Here is a 17,708-nt window from a genome sequence, read left to right on the forward strand (position 1 = left end):
TTGTCACAAGATGTTACCGTTACTACTTTGCTATCTAAAGTATATGGCCAGCTCTATACAAGTGTACTATATTTTAAGAGATTGCCTTAATTGCAGTCTTCACTGAATACAATCTTTTCTTGTCCCCCATACATTTAGTTTTTTTTGCTATGTTGTTACTAATACTGTATTTTACTGCATATATATATATATATATATATATATATATATATATATATATATATATATATATATGGATTCATGCAATGGAATGGTAAATGCTGCAATGTCATTCGCTTCTGTCCTGCAAATAATACAGGATGGCAGAACAGATGTGTAAGTGGAGGGAGGTGACAGCCACTCAGGAAGTTGTAAAGATCCCATCAAGTATAAATAGATTGGGCAAAACACCAAATAAAACAGCCAAATGCTGAGTAATGCATTTTGTCAATGTCAGAAAAAAAAAAAATCAGATAGCAGACCGAGGCAGCCAGCATTCTGCATGCTTACAGATAGAAGGGGTTTTCATCAAATTACGTTATATAGAATACGTTCACAATCATATGGTACATATCATATAAAGCATATTTATTATCTACCAATGCATTTCATATTGTGCAATGAGGCTCATGGATAATATACAGTGTAGACAAAAAGTGGATAGGCGAGTCATGGCAACCAACTGCTTACTAACCTGTTCTTAAAAAGTACCTGCACTTTCTATACACCTATACCTATAAGGCAATCATCAGCTGTCAGAAGCAGCTGAAAACGAGCAAATATTGCCGAGAGGGTTCAATGCTTGGGTGAGCGCTGCAGCCTCCTCATCCTAGCAATCAGTGGGGGTCTCAGCAAATGGATCCCCATTGATCAATTCTTTTGACATATCTTTAGGACATGTCAACAGTTTTCTGAAAGTGCTGGTACTCTTTAAAAATGAGAGCTGGAATCTGATTGGCTGCTAAGAAATCTTTTTCTTTTGTTACCAAAATTTCTGTTTTAAAAACTTTTTTTAAAGGGATTGTATAGGACTAGACAAATATGGCTGTTTTCTTCTGGAAACAGTGTTCTATCAGTCCACAGATTGGGTGTGGTACTGCAGATCAGCTCAGTGGAAGTAAATAGGGCTGAGCTGAAAACTTCATATAACCACTGAACATACATAGGGCTGATTTTGGAAGAAAGTAGCCATGATCTCTTCAAAATTTTGTACAATTCCTTTAAAACAATAAAATTAAACAATTAATGTCATTATACAACAGATACCCATTTCCACAATCTTCAATTATCCCCTAAGCTAACTTTATAGGCAACATTTGAAATTGATTCTACCCAGTCCTTCAAACTACACATTCAAGCCCTCACTACCTCCTGCCCCTTTCAACTGAAAACATCTCTCAAATCTCTTTATTCCTCAGCTTTGAATAGAAAAAAATGCTAGTGCATGCCGTCATCACTTCCCACCTAGACTACTGCAACATCCTTCTCTGTAGCCTTCCCACCAATACTCTGGGGCTCATCCAATCCATCCTCAACTATGATGCCCAATTATTCCACCTCTCCCTTCATTACTTCCCTGCCTCTCCCCTCTCTTCCTTGGCTACTCACTGCCCATAGAATCCAGTTAAAAAAAAATGACATACAAGGTTGTCCACATCATGTCCCCTCCATACATCTCTAATCTCCTGATACCTATCCACATGTAATCTCCAGCTCTCACAAGATGACCTTCTCTGCTCTCCTTATGTCTGCTTCTCACACAATCATCTCCAAGACGTCTACTGTATATCCACCATATACTGGAATTCGCTATGCCAAATGATCAACTCTACACCACTTTGAAACCTTTAAAACGCAACCTGAAAACCCACCTATTTAGAAAAGCCTACAATAACCCTGCATTGACTACATCACCATCTAAAAAGCTCCTACCCTTATCTATAGCTTCTTTCCATCTGGTAGATTGTACTATTAGATTTTATTTTACTCATTGATATAGTACATGTTTTTGGGTGCTGTACACATATTTCCATCACTTACACTGGGCTCACAATCTTCAGTATTTTCACCTAATATGTTTTTGGAGTGTAGGACGAAACCGGAGTATCTGGAGGAAAGCCATGCAAACTCAGGGAGAACATACAAACTACATGCAGATGTAGCCCTTAGTAGGTTTTGAATCCAGCACTGAAGGTAACCACTGAGCAACCGTGCTGCTCACTCATTTAAACCAAGACAAAAGAAATAAGCATAATGGTCAATAGGTAGAAAACTATGCAAATTTTCAGATGAAAACATAGATCTAAACAAGAATTCACCCACAAAGTTGGAACATGACTGTTACATAAACCGTATTCCACTAGAATTCCAATTTATCGTTCCATCAGCAGCATCTCAATGTATAATGCAGAACTTTACTATTTCCACCAGTTAGCTCGATCACAATATAAAAAATCAGATCTATATAATCACAATAATATACTTTTATCCCACCAAAATGTAATTCACCCTTAATATTAGCCAATAATGATAGGTTTATACATACATCTCCTGACAAAGAGTGGTGAAATGCACTTTGGGGAATGGGGCCGTGGTCGTTTCCAGGTAATATGTTACATTACCATATTACAACTACTTGTCTTTGCTATTTATTATGATCTTTGCATGTATAAACATGTTGTTAGTGGCTAATAATAAAGGCGAATGAATGTTTTGGTTTTAGTGATATATTAATAATAATAATAAAACTTTATTTGTATAGCGCCAACATATTCTGCAGCGCTTACATAGACAGGGGAATACAGACAGACAAAAGTACAAACATTGCAGAACCACAGTTACATAGTAATCAATTGATGGAAGCAACAGGGGTGCGGGTCCTGCTCCAACGAGCTTACATACTACAAATAGTGGGGTGATACAGAAGGTCCAGGGCCTGGAGATGTGCATGGTATGGCGTGGTGGAGAGTGAGCGATAGACAATGGTCAGACATTTAGCCGTGTGACGGCAGAAACAGTATGACTGCAGGAGCGGTTTATGATGGCTAGCAGGGATTGCAGTCAGTAGGTCACGGAGTATGTTATCAGGCGGAGTACAGAGAGGTTTGTTTAGGGAATGCGGTATGCCTCCCTGAAGAGGTGCGTTTTTAGAGCACGCCTGAAGTTCTGCAAGTCCTGGATTGCTCGGGTAGCCTTTGGTAGTGCGTTCCAGAGGACCGGTGCTGCTCTGGAGAAGTCTTGGAGGCGGGAATGAGAAGTTCAAATTAAAAGGGCGCTCAGTCTGGTTTCGCTAGCAGAGCGGAGAGCCCGGGCTGGTTGATGGATTGAGATGAGGGAGGCGATATAGGGGGGCGCTGCGCTGTGGAGGGCTTTGTGGATGAAGGTAGCGAGTTTAAATTGAATTCTGTATTTAACGGGCAGCCAGTGCAGTGACTGGCACAGGACAGAGGCATCCGAGTAGCGGCTGGACAGGAAGATGAGCCTGGCTGCCGCATTCAGGATGGACTGGAGAGGGTAGAGTCTGGTGCAGGGGAGGCCAATCAGCAACGAGTTGCAATAATCGAGCCGGGAGTGGATGAGGGCAACAGTAAGCGTTTTTAACGTGTCCACAGTGAGAAAAGAGCGGATTCTTGCGATGTTCTTGAGGTGCAGCTGACATGTTCGGGCCAAAGAAAGGATGTAGGAGGTAAAAGAGATCAGAATCGAATATGACCCCAAGGTAGCGGGCATGTTGTCTAGGAGTTATGGTGGCGCCACACACTGAGATGGAGATGTCAGTATGAGGTTGGTTAGTGGAGGGTGGAAATAGCAGTAAGTCAGTTTTAGAGAGGTTTAGTTTTAGGTAGAGAGAGGACATGGTGTTAGAGACAGCAGACAGACAGTTGGTGATGTTTTGGAGGAAAGGTACAGAGATGTCACGGGAAGAGGTGTATAGCTGGGTGTCGTCAGCATACAGGTAGTATTGGAGGCCAAATCTCCTGATGGTTTGTCCAATAGGGGCTGTGTAGATAGAGAAAAGAAGGGGGCCGAGGACAGAGCCCTGGGGGACCCCAACAGCAAGGGGAAGAGAAGGGGAGGTACAGCCAGCAAAGGAGACACTGAAAGAGCGGTCAGATAGGTAGGAGGAGAACCAGGAGAGGGCAGTGTCCTGTAGGCCAATGGAGCGAAGCATACTGAGAAGGAGTTTGTGGTCAACAGTGTCAAATGTTGCGGAAAGGTCGAGGAGGATCAGTAGGGAGTAATCGCCCCTCGATTGGGCTGTCAGTAGGTCGTTGGATACCCTTTGTAAGGGCAGTTTCTGTCGAGTGTTGAGGTCAGAAGCCAGACTGTAGGGGGTCTAGGAGAGAGTGCTCTGATTGGTAGCTTACAAGGCGGGAGTAAACCAGGCGTTCTAGTAGTTTAGAGATGAAGGGGAGATTAGAGATGGGTCGGTAGTTGGCAGCATCAGTCGCGTCTAGAGTCGGCTTCTTTAGCAGTGGGGATATGATGGCGTGTTTGAAAGAAGAGGGAAAGATGCCAGAGGTCAGAGAGAGGTTGAATATAGTGGTGAGATGGGAGATGACCACTGGGGAGAAGGAACGGAGGAGGTGTGAGGGGAGAGGGTCGCTAGCGCAGGTGGTGGGGCGAGCAGAGAAGAGCAATTTGGAGACTTCTTCCTCTGTCGCTGGTCTGAGTACAGACAGTGAGCAGGAGCTAGATGCAGTGCTGACAAGACTAGGGTCAGGGCTAGTCTGGGATTGGGAAGTTATTTCCTGACGGATGTCATCAATTTTCTTTTTAAAGTAATCAGCCAGCTCTTTGGTACTGAGATCTGTCACCGGGGGCTGCGGTTTAGGGTTGAGAAGGGAGTGAAAAGTATCAAAGAGCCGTTTAGGGTTGCGCGATAGTGAGGAGACTAGAGAGGTGAAATAGACTTGTTTGGCATGGCGGAGGGCGAGGTTGTAGGTTCTGAGCATGAATTTGTAGTGGAGGAAGTCTGCGGACGCTTGCGATTTCCTCCACAGCCGTTCAGCACTTCTAGAGCACCGCCGGATGAAGCGCGTTTGAGGCGTGAGCTAGGGTTGCCACGTTCTACATCGGATGGCTCGGGTCCTGGGGGGCGCATATATTGAGCATGCTCTTGTATTGATATGATTAATATTGAATGATTTTTGAGTTTATTGCTTACTCATTACATAGGACTAAATATTTAAATTTTTTTTTTCTTTGCTATGTACTGAAACCCTTTTATTATATACAGTGTCTTAGAATTAACAGTGCTTAACATGATTATTTTAAGTATTATTTTGCATTGAAAATAACATTATATAGACTTACATCTTTTATACTAACGCTAACTTTTTCCATCTTACTCACCAGGGGTTCGGCCATTATGATGCGAATTTTGCGCTCCGCTTGTGTGGTGAAATTTGCAAACAGGCTCTTGAGAATATATTCCCCAGGTTTACTCTCGGGGTCGATGTTGATGGGCAACATGGTTGGTGATCCTTTGTCTCTCTGTGCGCTGGATACTGGCTGTACTGGTGGCTTTATATATCCGTTACCCACTGGAGAGGCTGAAATGTAAATAAAGAAACAAAAAAAACAATAAATATTAAAATTTGCACAAAAGTTCACAATTTTCTATAATTCTATAGCATTTAATCATTTAAAAGGGAACATCAGAATATAAATGGAGAAAACTCAAACTTGTTATAAAGAATTTTCATAGTTACTTTTTAACGTAGCTTTACCCTATGAAGAGCTGAATTGGGCTATAGCAGTAAAAGTCATAACCTCATCCAATCCATCTCTGCTCTTCGTTTTTACTCCATAGTAACACAAAAACTTCCATACCTTCCCTTCATTTATCCTACACCCCGACAGGCAGCTTGCATACAGTCCAATGTGCGTACTCGAAGAACAAGAAACCCAAACCTTACTATACAGACTTTTACATCCTCCAGATTGCTGCACTAGACTTCAGATTGGCTTCCAGTTATAAAATAAACTCCGCAGACATGAGCAGGATTACAAAGTGGAAACTTCTTAATGAAAAAGCCATTTATAGCTCATGAAACTGTTTAAACAGGTTTTGCATTATGCAGGTCTAAGGATATTGGTCTATGGTTATACAGTGAAAGGGGGCATCCCAGTAAAATCATTCACGGCACACCACTATGTCAGAATGGGCAGTGTTCAATCACTGTGACCCTCATTAGAATGGAGTCATACTAGAATAAATAATAATAACCATCTTTATTTATATAACGCCTCAACATATTTCGCAGCACTTTACAGATCATAGCGTCCATGTACAGAAGAAAATTGACATTAAATATAGTACTACATTCGAAAAGCAGGAGTGAGGGGACTGTTCGCAAGAGCTTACAATCTATGAGAAAAGAGGAGAGAGACAAAAAGGTACAAGTGCTTGTTGTGTCTAATGGTCAAGCCATATTTTACATAAATAGGGTAGTATATAGATAAAGCTGTATGAGCCGCTCACCAGTGAGCATCTCTACATGTATAGATATGAATGGCGGGCAATAATGATGTATGGAGGTTTCAGGTTTTTAAGGAGAATGTAGAAGAGGGGTAGACTGAGAAGCGTTAGATTAGGGGAGATGTGTAGTTAGGGAACACTTAAAACTATGGATATTGGTGCTTAACCTGATTGGGGTAGTGCATTCCAAAGAACTGCTCCAGCTCGACAAAAGTCTTGGACAAGGGATATTGCAGGTTTGGGTGATGGAGGAACTTAGTCTAAGATCACTGGAGGACAAGTGTAGGATGGTAGACAGAGATGAGGGAGGAGATAGATATAGGGAGGTGCAGCACTGTGGAGAGCTTCATGGATGAGAGTGATGAATTAATATTGTATTCTATAGTGGATGGGCAACCAATGCACAGGGTGTAGGTATTGGTATAGCGGTTGGAGAGAAAGATGAGCCTGGCTGCTGCATGCAGGGTAGATTGGAGAGGTGAAAGTTTAGTGAGGTAAAGAAGAACTGAGTTTCAGTACAGAAGTCAGGATAAAAAGGAATCAGGGGAATAATAAGTGTTTCATCTCCACAATAAGGTATTTACATGACCGAGAGCGAGTTGGGCCCCAAGATTTTATCTATGTGATGTGCAGGACACTGCTAGAGACAAGCGAGCATCAAAATGCTTGGGTCCTCGTTATTCGAGAGCTCTATTCGAGTAACGAACCCCATTGACTTCAATGGGAGACTCGAGCATTTTTGTATGGGACACGCCGGTTGCCGAAAGTCAGTCTCTCTCTCTTTTCTCCGCCAAGCCAGCCACAAACTACCGTTGACGTGCGCAGCGGGGAGGGGTCAAATCTGACATGTCAGCGGGGGAGAGGGGCCAAAACTGGGGCGGGGTCGAACACGGCGTGATGCTTGCTTGAGTAGCGAGCACCATCGAGTATGCGAATACTCCAACAAGCATCAAGCTCGGAAGAGTACGTTCGCTCAACTCTAGACACTGCACATTACATGCCCCATTATTGTGCGAAACTCGCATGAAAATAGGATATGCAGCAATTTTTCAAACTTGGACTAATGGTCTGAATAAACAATTTCTTAAGTGAATGGGTTCATTTTCTGTGCGAGATCTATCCATGTTAGGCAAGGACATGACTCGTGCGAAAATATCATCCATGTGAATACAGCCTACAGAAAAGAGAGGATTCTGGAGATGTTTTTGAGGAGTAATGGACATTAGCATGCAAGTGATTCAATGAAGGGAGTAAAGCAAAGATCAGGGTCCAATGTGACCCCAAGACAGCAGGCATGCTACCTAGAACACGAAAAATGACAATTCTGCTTCGCTTTATTTAGAGGCCATATAGCCAGTTATCGCCTACAATGGCATAGAATATTCTAGCGATATAGAACAAACTTTGAAATGTTGTTTGTCAGTGTTCAATAATTTATGTGACGCTCAACTACTGGCTGTATGGTCATCAACTATAAAAATCTAGCTGTTCTATAGCTTTATTGTTTTTGTGGTTTTTACATACTATACTCTTTGATTCCAGTTATCTAAGGTAGAAACCATCAAGATGCTGCTGATGGATCTGTTATTCCTCATATGTGTTCCTATTCAGTACCTTGCATAATGCTCTTCTGTTGAGCTGTGGGTTTGATCTAGGCATGTTCACATCATCATATATTAAAAGATCCGTTTCAAAAGGAACAAGAGTTCCTTCATCTGAACAGGATAGTATGAATGAAATCTTACTCTATGTGCAATCCTGTGTATTTTTATGCAAATGCAGGTCCAATCTAAGGAAAGAGATGACAAATATTGCCTGAAATGAGCCCAAGTGGTTGTCAATTCCCTTCTTCTATATTGTGATAAATTGCCATACTGGCAATTCATTAGAAGTTTAAAATAAATCTAATAACCAACCAGTAATGGCCACATTTTCCGTACCCAACATTAATGATCATGTATGCTCTTAAAAACTAATGACCTATCAACAATAAGTCATCACAGTAAAGCTCATGGGCAGCATTCTGCCACCCAGGACAGCAGCTGATCAGCTAGTCACCTGTCATGGAACAGGAAGCAGATAGCGCCATAGATTATGCAGTACCCTGGCATGGTATTACAGGCAGAAATCACTTCATTAGGAGCAGTGAATACATTATCAATAAGTAAAGAATTCATAAGCACCTTTAACCCTTTGCAATCTAATTTTGGATTCAGAGTTTCCTAGGGGGCTTCTTCTTTTTGCCATTATACAATAGCGCCACCTGCTGGCTACAGCCAGTACTGCGCTATGGGAGATCCTGGAGAGGCCCCCCGACAACAGAGCAGCCAGTAATATACAGTAAGAATACCCTGCTGGATGTCTTCCGACATTGGAGCTGTACAGCCTTCAATCAGAATGTCTTCAGACGTCAGACAGCAGATTGGAAAGGGTTAAAGATGTCAATTTTCTTGCAAAAAACAGTTCCAGGCCTATCCTTTGTGTCTAATATCGTGGTTCGGTTCCACTGCACTAAATGAGGCCGAGTTGCAATACCAAACATAACCAGCTGACAGATGTGGTGCTATTTTTTAGAACAAAGCAGAATATTCTTCTAATTCTGGACAACCCCTCTAAATTTATACTTGTATTTATCATATTAGAAATAAATGATAAATCGTAAACCTTTTTTTTTTGCTTTTTTATATTTTTCGATTTTTCTCAGACTTTTAGAGGCCCTCTTGTCACACTGGGTCACTGACAATGAAATAAGGATCTCCCTGTGCCAGGTCTAGATTAAACACTGCCAGGGCATGTCACTTTTCTGCATTTCATTTCAAGCAGCATAAAAGAAAAGAAAGCAAATACCAGTGCTGTTTTTCCATGCATGAGATTCCATAACTTAGATTCTCAGGCCAGCAGCCAGAAGGGGCTTAGTGTTCTATGGAAGCAACAGCTTGCTCCTTGTGGACAAGAGAAAGTCCTGTCCGACATGGTACAGGGTGCCAGCTGCTGCCACAAACACATCCTGGCGCCAGATCCATAAAGAATCGCTCACCTGTTGTTTTGTTTCTTAAACCAATTAGCAGAAGCACATATATAACGTAAGAGTAACATTTACACAAAACACAAAGAGCAAAACTTATAGAGTAGATATTATAAAATGAGCTGCTGATATCAGTCACCCATTAGTATTACATGGTTCTAGAGGATCGCAGAACTGGAGATATGCAAGATTAAAACGTGATTATGAGGCAGACACTTCCTATCAGGCATTCCATTCTACTACATAGTCAATCCTCAAGTCCTCAACACTCCCGAAGCTGCAGTGTACAAATAGTTGTGTCTCATTTGTTCACCAACTATAGCAGTTGATCTATTCAACAAAGATGGGGTCCAATCAAAAAGCTAAATAAGCTAAAACTGTGAATAAACCAATCTATAAGCATCACTTGCAAGTGGAAGGTTCCAACTATAGAGAACCCCTTTCTTTTTAAAGCGTTTTTGAGCATTCTTGCTTACACTGTTGCATGTCATTACCCTGTAGATCAGTTGACCAATGCACTGGCACTAGACCTTGCCATTATCACCTGCGGGAACAATATAATGTTTTTGGAGGTTCTAATTTGCAGATTTGTCTATTGTAACCAACCAAGGCGTTGTTGACCAAAGGGATAATGCACTGTTATGGGCAGCATGTTATCGTCCGCTTTCTACTGTAGTCTGTTATTGGGGCACTAGCTTTGCAGATGTTCCTACAGCTGGACCTGTTGAATGATCAGTTGACCACTTTGCTTACCCTAAACCTGCCTTAAAGAAGTAGTTGCTGTTTGCTAGCTTCCTAAGTATCTTTAGCTTGTGCAGGGTGGTGCGGTTGATAGCTGTGACAACATGTGTTCAATCCAGGATTCCTTGTTCTAATTCTAAGTGCCTAGTTTTAATCTAATCTAGCTTGTCTGTTCTGTGTGTTTTGTTCATGAACTATTCTTAGTCCAGTCTGTGCTCCTGTCTGTAGTTTGTCTTGATATTCCTTGCTTGTTTCTGTCTGTCTTGGTTCACATTTCAAGATTGCTTTTCAGCCTCTTATCTGCGTCTTAGTGCCCTATTGTTCTTAGGTTTAGTGTTTTAGACAGGAACACAGTAGGGACAACTGAGAACTTCTTCGGGACAGTGAGGTCTGGTGTTCAGGGACAAGATCAGGAGAAATTTGTGAAAGACATAGGGACAGCAAGCATTAGGACAAGCACTTCTCTGGTTATCATTTCGGTTCCATATTCATTCTTCACTGCCAGATTCATCATATTATTCATCCTCATCTTCATTATCCTTTTCCTCTCATTACCATCACCTTCTGCCTCTATGGTGAGTCTCCAGTATAATTTGTGTTTTTACTGTGTTGACATGCAGTCCTTGCAATGTCCTGTTATTACATTATTCGGCTCTACTATATGTTCTCGGGGTATCCAAGTAGTGTGGGAAACATGGTTAGTATCCAGGAAAGGCAAGTCGTAAAAGTGAAGTAGAGTTCTGCTGTTTAGTGTCCAGCCAGTGTTGTTACATGCACACAACAGTCATACAGAGGCACACAATCGCCGGGCTCCATAGACATAGGCACTCAATGTGTCATTAATACAGCAGCTCCACGTGGCACTGTATTTTCCCCAAGGAACAATACTTTTACGTATGTGTGAAAACCTTCATAACATGGTATATGATGAAGCATACAGACGATACTAGATAAATGCATGTGAAAAAATTGTATATTCTATTTGTGTGGGATTCTTTGGCTAACTTGGATACTCATCTGTACCCCACCATATATAACTGTGAACATAGCACATCTGCCATCATGAGTTTTCACAATTTCTTTAGATGCACAATTGTTACAATGATTAAGCCATAACACATAACTGTAGTTGGAGCACCATAGCAGAAAAGCAACAGGATTGGCAGGAGCTGTATAGCGGGTGACGTTGGACCACTAGTATGTATTCAAACTATTTAAATAGCAAATGAGTGGAGTGATGAGCATGCAAGACAACAACACTACCTACCATAATCACTACCTAATATGAAGAAATCATAGTGATTCACTTGAAGAGTGGAATTTACTGGAGTTCTTTAGTAGCCACCAACAAGAATATTTAGTTCAAAAGGCATTAGTTTGTGGACGCTATACTAATGGCATTAACAAACATATCAGGTACAGTATATTTTCTTTATCTCCAAAATATTTTATTAAAGTATTCGCCTTTTAACATGCTATAAAGGCCAAATGGTTCTTCATGCAAGGGTTGTATTAAAGATGCTGTAATAGGTATAGTATATTCTAATTGAAGTTCAATAAAGAAGGATTTTTCTCCATGTGCTGGAATTGCTCTGTTGCTTGTACTATTACCCATTGGTGATGTCTTTTCTCTATGCACTGGATGAACCACACCAGGTGAATCACAACAATTACTGCGTAATGGTTGGCATTACTTCTCATTTTCTGTAGCCCCTACAGCATGACATCATTGGGTGTATACGCGGGGATACTATTGCCTGTACAGAACAGAGCATTGTATATTAATTGTGACAGGCTTTGCTATGAATTCTTTAAAAAAGTCCCTGGATCTGGATATTAAGAAAGGTCTTCTATATGTTCCACATCTCTAATGTTATAGATAGAATGTTGCAGAAAATTGATAGAAATACACTAAGAGACTGAAAGCAGGATACTTCTAGCAACCCTGATTGGCATCTACCTTGCAAGTCAGAAACGTAAGCCAGAAGGTACAAATGATTCAGGGTTAGATATTGACTTACAGAGAAGTCGCTTCACAGAGAACTTTTTGTTTTACTTCTGAAGCAATTCTTTTTGTATACTTTTCCTAGGAAGCACACGCTACTGTCTATTGAGCTCCAAAAAAAAATTAAGCCTGCTTTTCATAAATGCTATTTGCATTGTACTACACCCAAATATTAAACTTGATTTCAAGACTTCGGCCAAGCTTTAGAAGAGAATGGCGCCATACCTGTAAGCTTATGATTTATTACTCAAAGCACTGTATAGGTTGTCGCAAATCCTGGGAACCATCTACTCCCCACTGTTTTGGCTTCGGCAAAAGTCATACATGACCAATTACAGTCTTCTTAAAAAAGGGAGTACATAGTAAAAGCTGAGCGGCACTTCAAAGAAACAAGTTGCCATGGCAATTTACATTTATAATCATGTTTTACTAACTCCTAAACTGGCAGACATTCCTTCATAAATAATGCATTTATTACCATTACAGTCTAGCTCTCTGCGCAGACAGACTAAAATGTGGCAAACTAAAAACCATTGTATATATAAGAAAATATAATATTATTGGTATTGCCCAAACACAAAAACAATACATACAGAAAAATCATAATATATATACACAATACAAAATCTGCTATTTTCCCTAATGAGGTTTTTTCCCTTCATTAAGCCAATGGTGGCCAGCCAAAACGTCACACCTATAACACGGTGCTTAACCCACAGTAGTCAATAATGCATTGATTATATAGGAATTTGGTCTCTGCCATACAATAGGGGCAAGCCACACAAAAAGCAGCATATGTGAGCATCAATTTACATCCATTGCATCACACATTGCATTACAACTACACATCCCAACATAACAGTTTTCAAGATATGCTGGGATTTGTAGTTCTAAAACTCAATTCATCAATAGAGATCAGAGATAACTAGCTGACCGTGGTTTAATGTGTAACTGAAGGTAATCCTAGAGAGTTATCTTAAATTAGTGCATTAACGATGCAGCTCCAGAAAGTCAAAATACAAATCCAGCCCTGCTACATAATTCATCGTTTCACTCCTCCAATTTGCATTTATGAAAAATGATTACATATGATCCAGTAACTGAAAAGACCCGGGTTATTTTATGTATATTAATACAGATGTAGCAAAAAAAGTTTAACACCACACTGACAACTTGCTGCAACAAGTTATCTCAAAACAATGGAAGCCATTGAAAAGCTATTGAAGAGGCAAGAAAAAGTTTAACACCTTGGGTGTCAAGTTAAACTGCTAAAATCAGTAATTAACTGCAGCTCTATGGAAAAACACTAAGCGCACATATACATATATATTGAGGTTTGCAGTATATAGATTGGACCTACCAAGTCCCTTTATGAAGTTTATCACGCTCACTCGCCCCCAACAAATCGCAGTGGTCTCCATAAGTTTAGAAGTCCAGAAAGTAGAATAAGTCCAGGGTATATAGTCCAGCTAAGAGAAGTTGGTGCAGCATAATCACACACTACGCCAGGTTATCACAGAGTTTTTAAGAGGAGTGATGCTCCAAATGGATAAAAATCCCCATGAAGGTCCTGTGGTTATGCATTACAGAACGCCCACTGTTTTTAAGCTGAGGTATGAAAGGGGTCATTTTTAGCCGCACTGTGTAATCACACCTACAACTTGTACAGGGACTATATTTATCCACTGTACGTGCACGGCTGACAGATATCAGACTGACTTCTCTCCAAGAACATGACACTAGGCAATGCGGAGCACAGCAAACAACAACGCGTCTCGAACAACAAGTTACTAGTCACTGGAGAGTGACAGGGATCCTAGGGAAGGGTAAAAAAAAGCACACAGAACATGATCGGATATGGAAAGCTGGAAAGATCACTGGCAGAATAAATGCATAAATTTCCTAAACTGTCATTACGTCTGTTTGTTGAGGCACACTACTACCGGTGGTAATAGAAAAGTGCGTAGATGCAGCGACTGGCGAGGCATGTGCCCATAGCAATTCCTTGCCATGCAAATTTATACATGAACACAGCACATTTATATAAATCTGGCATTAGTGGCGATTTAGGATGACGCCTTAACTAAATAAGGGCTTGCTGACTATGACTTTATTGTTATGGGTCCAATAGCTAAACCTCATGTCAATCAGCGGTTATTGCGGGAGGGCAGAAGGCACCGTGTTGCATTTCATGGTGCCCATTTTAATAAGTGAACGACAACATTCTGCACGATTGGCCTGAGAAATCCAAAATGGGAGCCAATCTTTGCTGTGTTTCATTAGGGGCCATGGACAGTGAACTTCCCTCCATCTGCACTTGCCCTTCTCTACCGTCCATTCAATCTGCAGCTTTCGATACCATTTTCAGCCATCAAAGATGACCGATCAATCTTCAGACTACCTAATCCTCATAGTGCATTGATAGTGTTAAACTACCAATGAACTATACCTGCTCTCCGATTGGCCAGTGCTGCTAATGTGATTAGAACTGGCCAATCAGAGTAGTGCAGTGCGCATTAGCTAGATAAGAAATTGCAGTAGCCATTATGGACAGTCAAAAACTGGTACCAGAACTGGGGGATCGTACAGGTGGTAGAGAAGAATAAGTGCATGTATTATACCCCCACTACCTCTAGTCCCAGGACAGAGTTTTTTTCTCCAAATCAAGTAATTTTTGTACTCAAGTGAATTTTATACACTCTTTGTAAAAAAAAAAAAAAAGTCAAGCACCTAGAAGCAGTTATCATTTTGGTGCCAAACTCGGCCTGCAGTTATATCTCAGGCAGATATGCAAATGATTAGAGTTGTGGTGTGAATAGATGAATGGTTTTGCCACCCGAGGCCCTAAAAGTGGTTCCACCCTTGGTCTATAAAAAGGCTCTCAGATGTTACTTGTGTGTGGTGCCCTTTTTAATTGCTTGTGCAGAGTTTTGTTGAACACTAGACGCCTCTATGATGCAATCAAAGAGATTTTGCCCAGTTAACAGAGTTTAGAGAGGTTGCATTATTGGAACGTGAGAAGCTGGATGGTACAATTACGAACTGCTCACCACCTGGGCCATTCTGACCAGACTATTAGGAAGTGTTGGGACCAGGGAATGTGAGAGCACATTCACACAAGGTGACTGGGCTCAGGATGCCCTCAACAAACCCCAGTAAAAAGAGGATTGTCTGGCAAGTACAAGCAGATTCAACTGTTTAGTTGTCCGCCATCCAGAGACAGGTGGCACTATCGCTACAGGTCCCTGTATCTGTCAGAACCATTTCCAGGCACTTGGCTGAAGGACATTTGATCTCATAGTGCCTATTACATGTACTGCCTTTGACACTCACTCACTGTTGCCTCGCTTTGCAGTGGTGCTGTGAACGTTGAAACCGGACTGCTACAGAGTGGAATCGGGTGGTCTTCAGCGACGAATCCAGGTTTAGTTTGGGCATGGACGACGACTATGTTACTGTCTGAAGACCTAGGAGTGAGTGCCTCAATATTGTTCTAAATCCACAATGCTGTGCAGTCGCACACTGCCCAAACTGCTGGTGTGATGGTCTATGGGCCATCGAATATGACAGTCGATTGGTCACCCCTAGTAGTGCTAGAAGGTACAATGACAGCTCAGGGATATGTTCAGGACATCCTGCAGCCACATGTGTTCCTCTCATTGCGGCTTCCAAGAGGCATTTTCCAGCAGGATAATGCTCATTCGCGCACACACAAGGGGGTCACAAGAGCCCCCACAACATTGCCACACTTCTCTGGAAGCCCGGTCACCAGATTTATCGCCAATAGAGCATGTATGGGATCATCTGGGACACCAACTTCAACAGCCTATGAGTTTGCACGATCTAGAGACTCAGTTTTAGCAAATGTGGACCGATATGCCACTGGATACCATCCAGAACCTGTATGCCTCCATGCCTGGCCGTATCACATCTTTCATCCAAGCTAGAGGTGGTACAACAGGGTACTAGAGCCTCCCTTCAAGGATTCAGTTTTCTGTGATAAATTATCCTTTTGCTTATATATTATAATCACTTATATCAATGTTACAATCACGGAAAGAAAGTCTAATTCGATTTGAACAACCCTTCTAGGGGATGGATTTTTATTGACAATTGGTATTTTGACATGCAGGTCATTTTCAAGATTATGTCTAGAGTGTGGGCATCAGTATCCTTGTCAGCTTCTGTACACCACACTCTTCTCTCGGCTATCTCCTCTGCTCATAGGGCCAGCTTGTACACCCAGCTTTCCCATCTCCAACCTATCCTGATGCTTCCCTGACTGAAGAATGCCTGAGCAATAGGTATAATTTGGTTCTGTGAAGATGTCCCTGTTTTCTATTTGACTCTCTGTTTTTACTACTGTCTGTGTATTCAGCTTTCCCCAATTCTGCCTATTCTGACCTCGGTCTGTTTACTGACTATAATTTGCTTGATTACTGCCTACCGTGACCATCTGCCTGTCTTACCATACTGAATAAATTCTACCTGTCCTGACCTTGGCCTATTATATATCCATAGTACCTATATTATATGATAGCCATCATAGTCTGGCATTGCTGGGAGAGAGATCCAGGCAGCCTTTGCACCAAGACCTTCAAGGTATATTTCGGAGCAGTCAGAAGCTGTTCTTTCTGCTTAAAAAGATTCCAAGATTAGGAAAAGGGCCTGCTTTGTTTCCAGAAACCATTCTTCTCCATAAGTGGTGTCTGGTAATGTAGCTCAGCCCCATTTATTAAAGGGGTTTTCCAGGACTAAAATTCTGATCCCCAGGATCTCCGTTGATCAGCTGAGTGAAGGGGCAATGGTGCTCAGGCGAGACCTGCAGCCTTTATTCATGCCTGTGATGTCCCGTTCATCAGTCATATGGCCTGGGAGAAGCTCATCCCATTCAAGTGAGCTGAAATACCAGGCACAGTTGATATAAAATATATGGTGCTATGCCTAGTATGGACTTGATTGATAGTGGTGCTCACCCAAGCACCGCTGTCACTTCAATCTGCTAGAGGTTAGGTCACAAAGCATGTAGTCCTCGGAAAACCACCTTAAATCCGCAATACCAGATACAGCTTGTGGGATAGGAGGGGTGCAGTTAATTAAAAAACAAATCCAGTTTTCTAATCCCGGACAAAACCCAACACACAATTCCCGGTGAACTCACAGTATGCATTCTCATGGCTGTAGACCAGCATAAAAACTGCCTATCTCCCCTCTTGGTAAGAGATGTTCACCATACTTGTGCCAGCTCTTCATACGCCAGCAGCTTCCAAAGTGACCCAACTTCTAAAACATACACTATACATGTTCCATAAAGACCATTAGTATTCCAGCTGCTTCATTGAACAGGCGATTATAAGGAACGTTCTTACATTACCGCGCTGAGCTCCTTGCATAAAATAAAAGCATCACTAAGCTAAGCTGTTAACAGACCTCAATGGTGTGTGTGTGCGCTGATGATTTCATCCAAGGCTGCA

At 41.6% G+C, this 17,708-nt stretch overlaps 1 protein-coding gene across 4 annotated transcripts in view; it reads right to left on the bottom strand.

Moving 5' to 3' along the window:
* The window catches only part of FRY (FRY microtubule binding protein), a 304,066-nt gene that overhangs the window by 183,617 nt on the left and 102,741 nt on the right, over positions 1–17,708 (bottom strand). For 3 of the 4 annotated variants that reach the window (XR_010787154.1, XM_066582996.1, XM_066583004.1), the window contains exon 2: positions 5,335–5,534. Coding sequence is in view for 3 of the 4 variants with exons in the window: in XM_066582996.1 (XP_066439093.1) it covers positions 5,335–5,534 (200 nt within the window). In the remaining variant the exon portion in view is untranslated. Of the gene's footprint in view, positions 1–5,334; positions 5,535–13,594; positions 13,685–17,708 lie in introns of those variants that run through there. The other variant, XM_066583011.1, reaches the window with a different exon arrangement.

The sequence above is a fragment of the Eleutherodactylus coqui genome, chromosome 1 (assembly GCF_035609145.1).
Source record: "Eleutherodactylus coqui strain aEleCoq1 chromosome 1, aEleCoq1.hap1, whole genome shotgun sequence".
In the NCBI taxonomy this organism is placed as follows: Eukaryota; Metazoa; Chordata; class Amphibia; order Anura; family Eleutherodactylidae; genus Eleutherodactylus; species Eleutherodactylus coqui.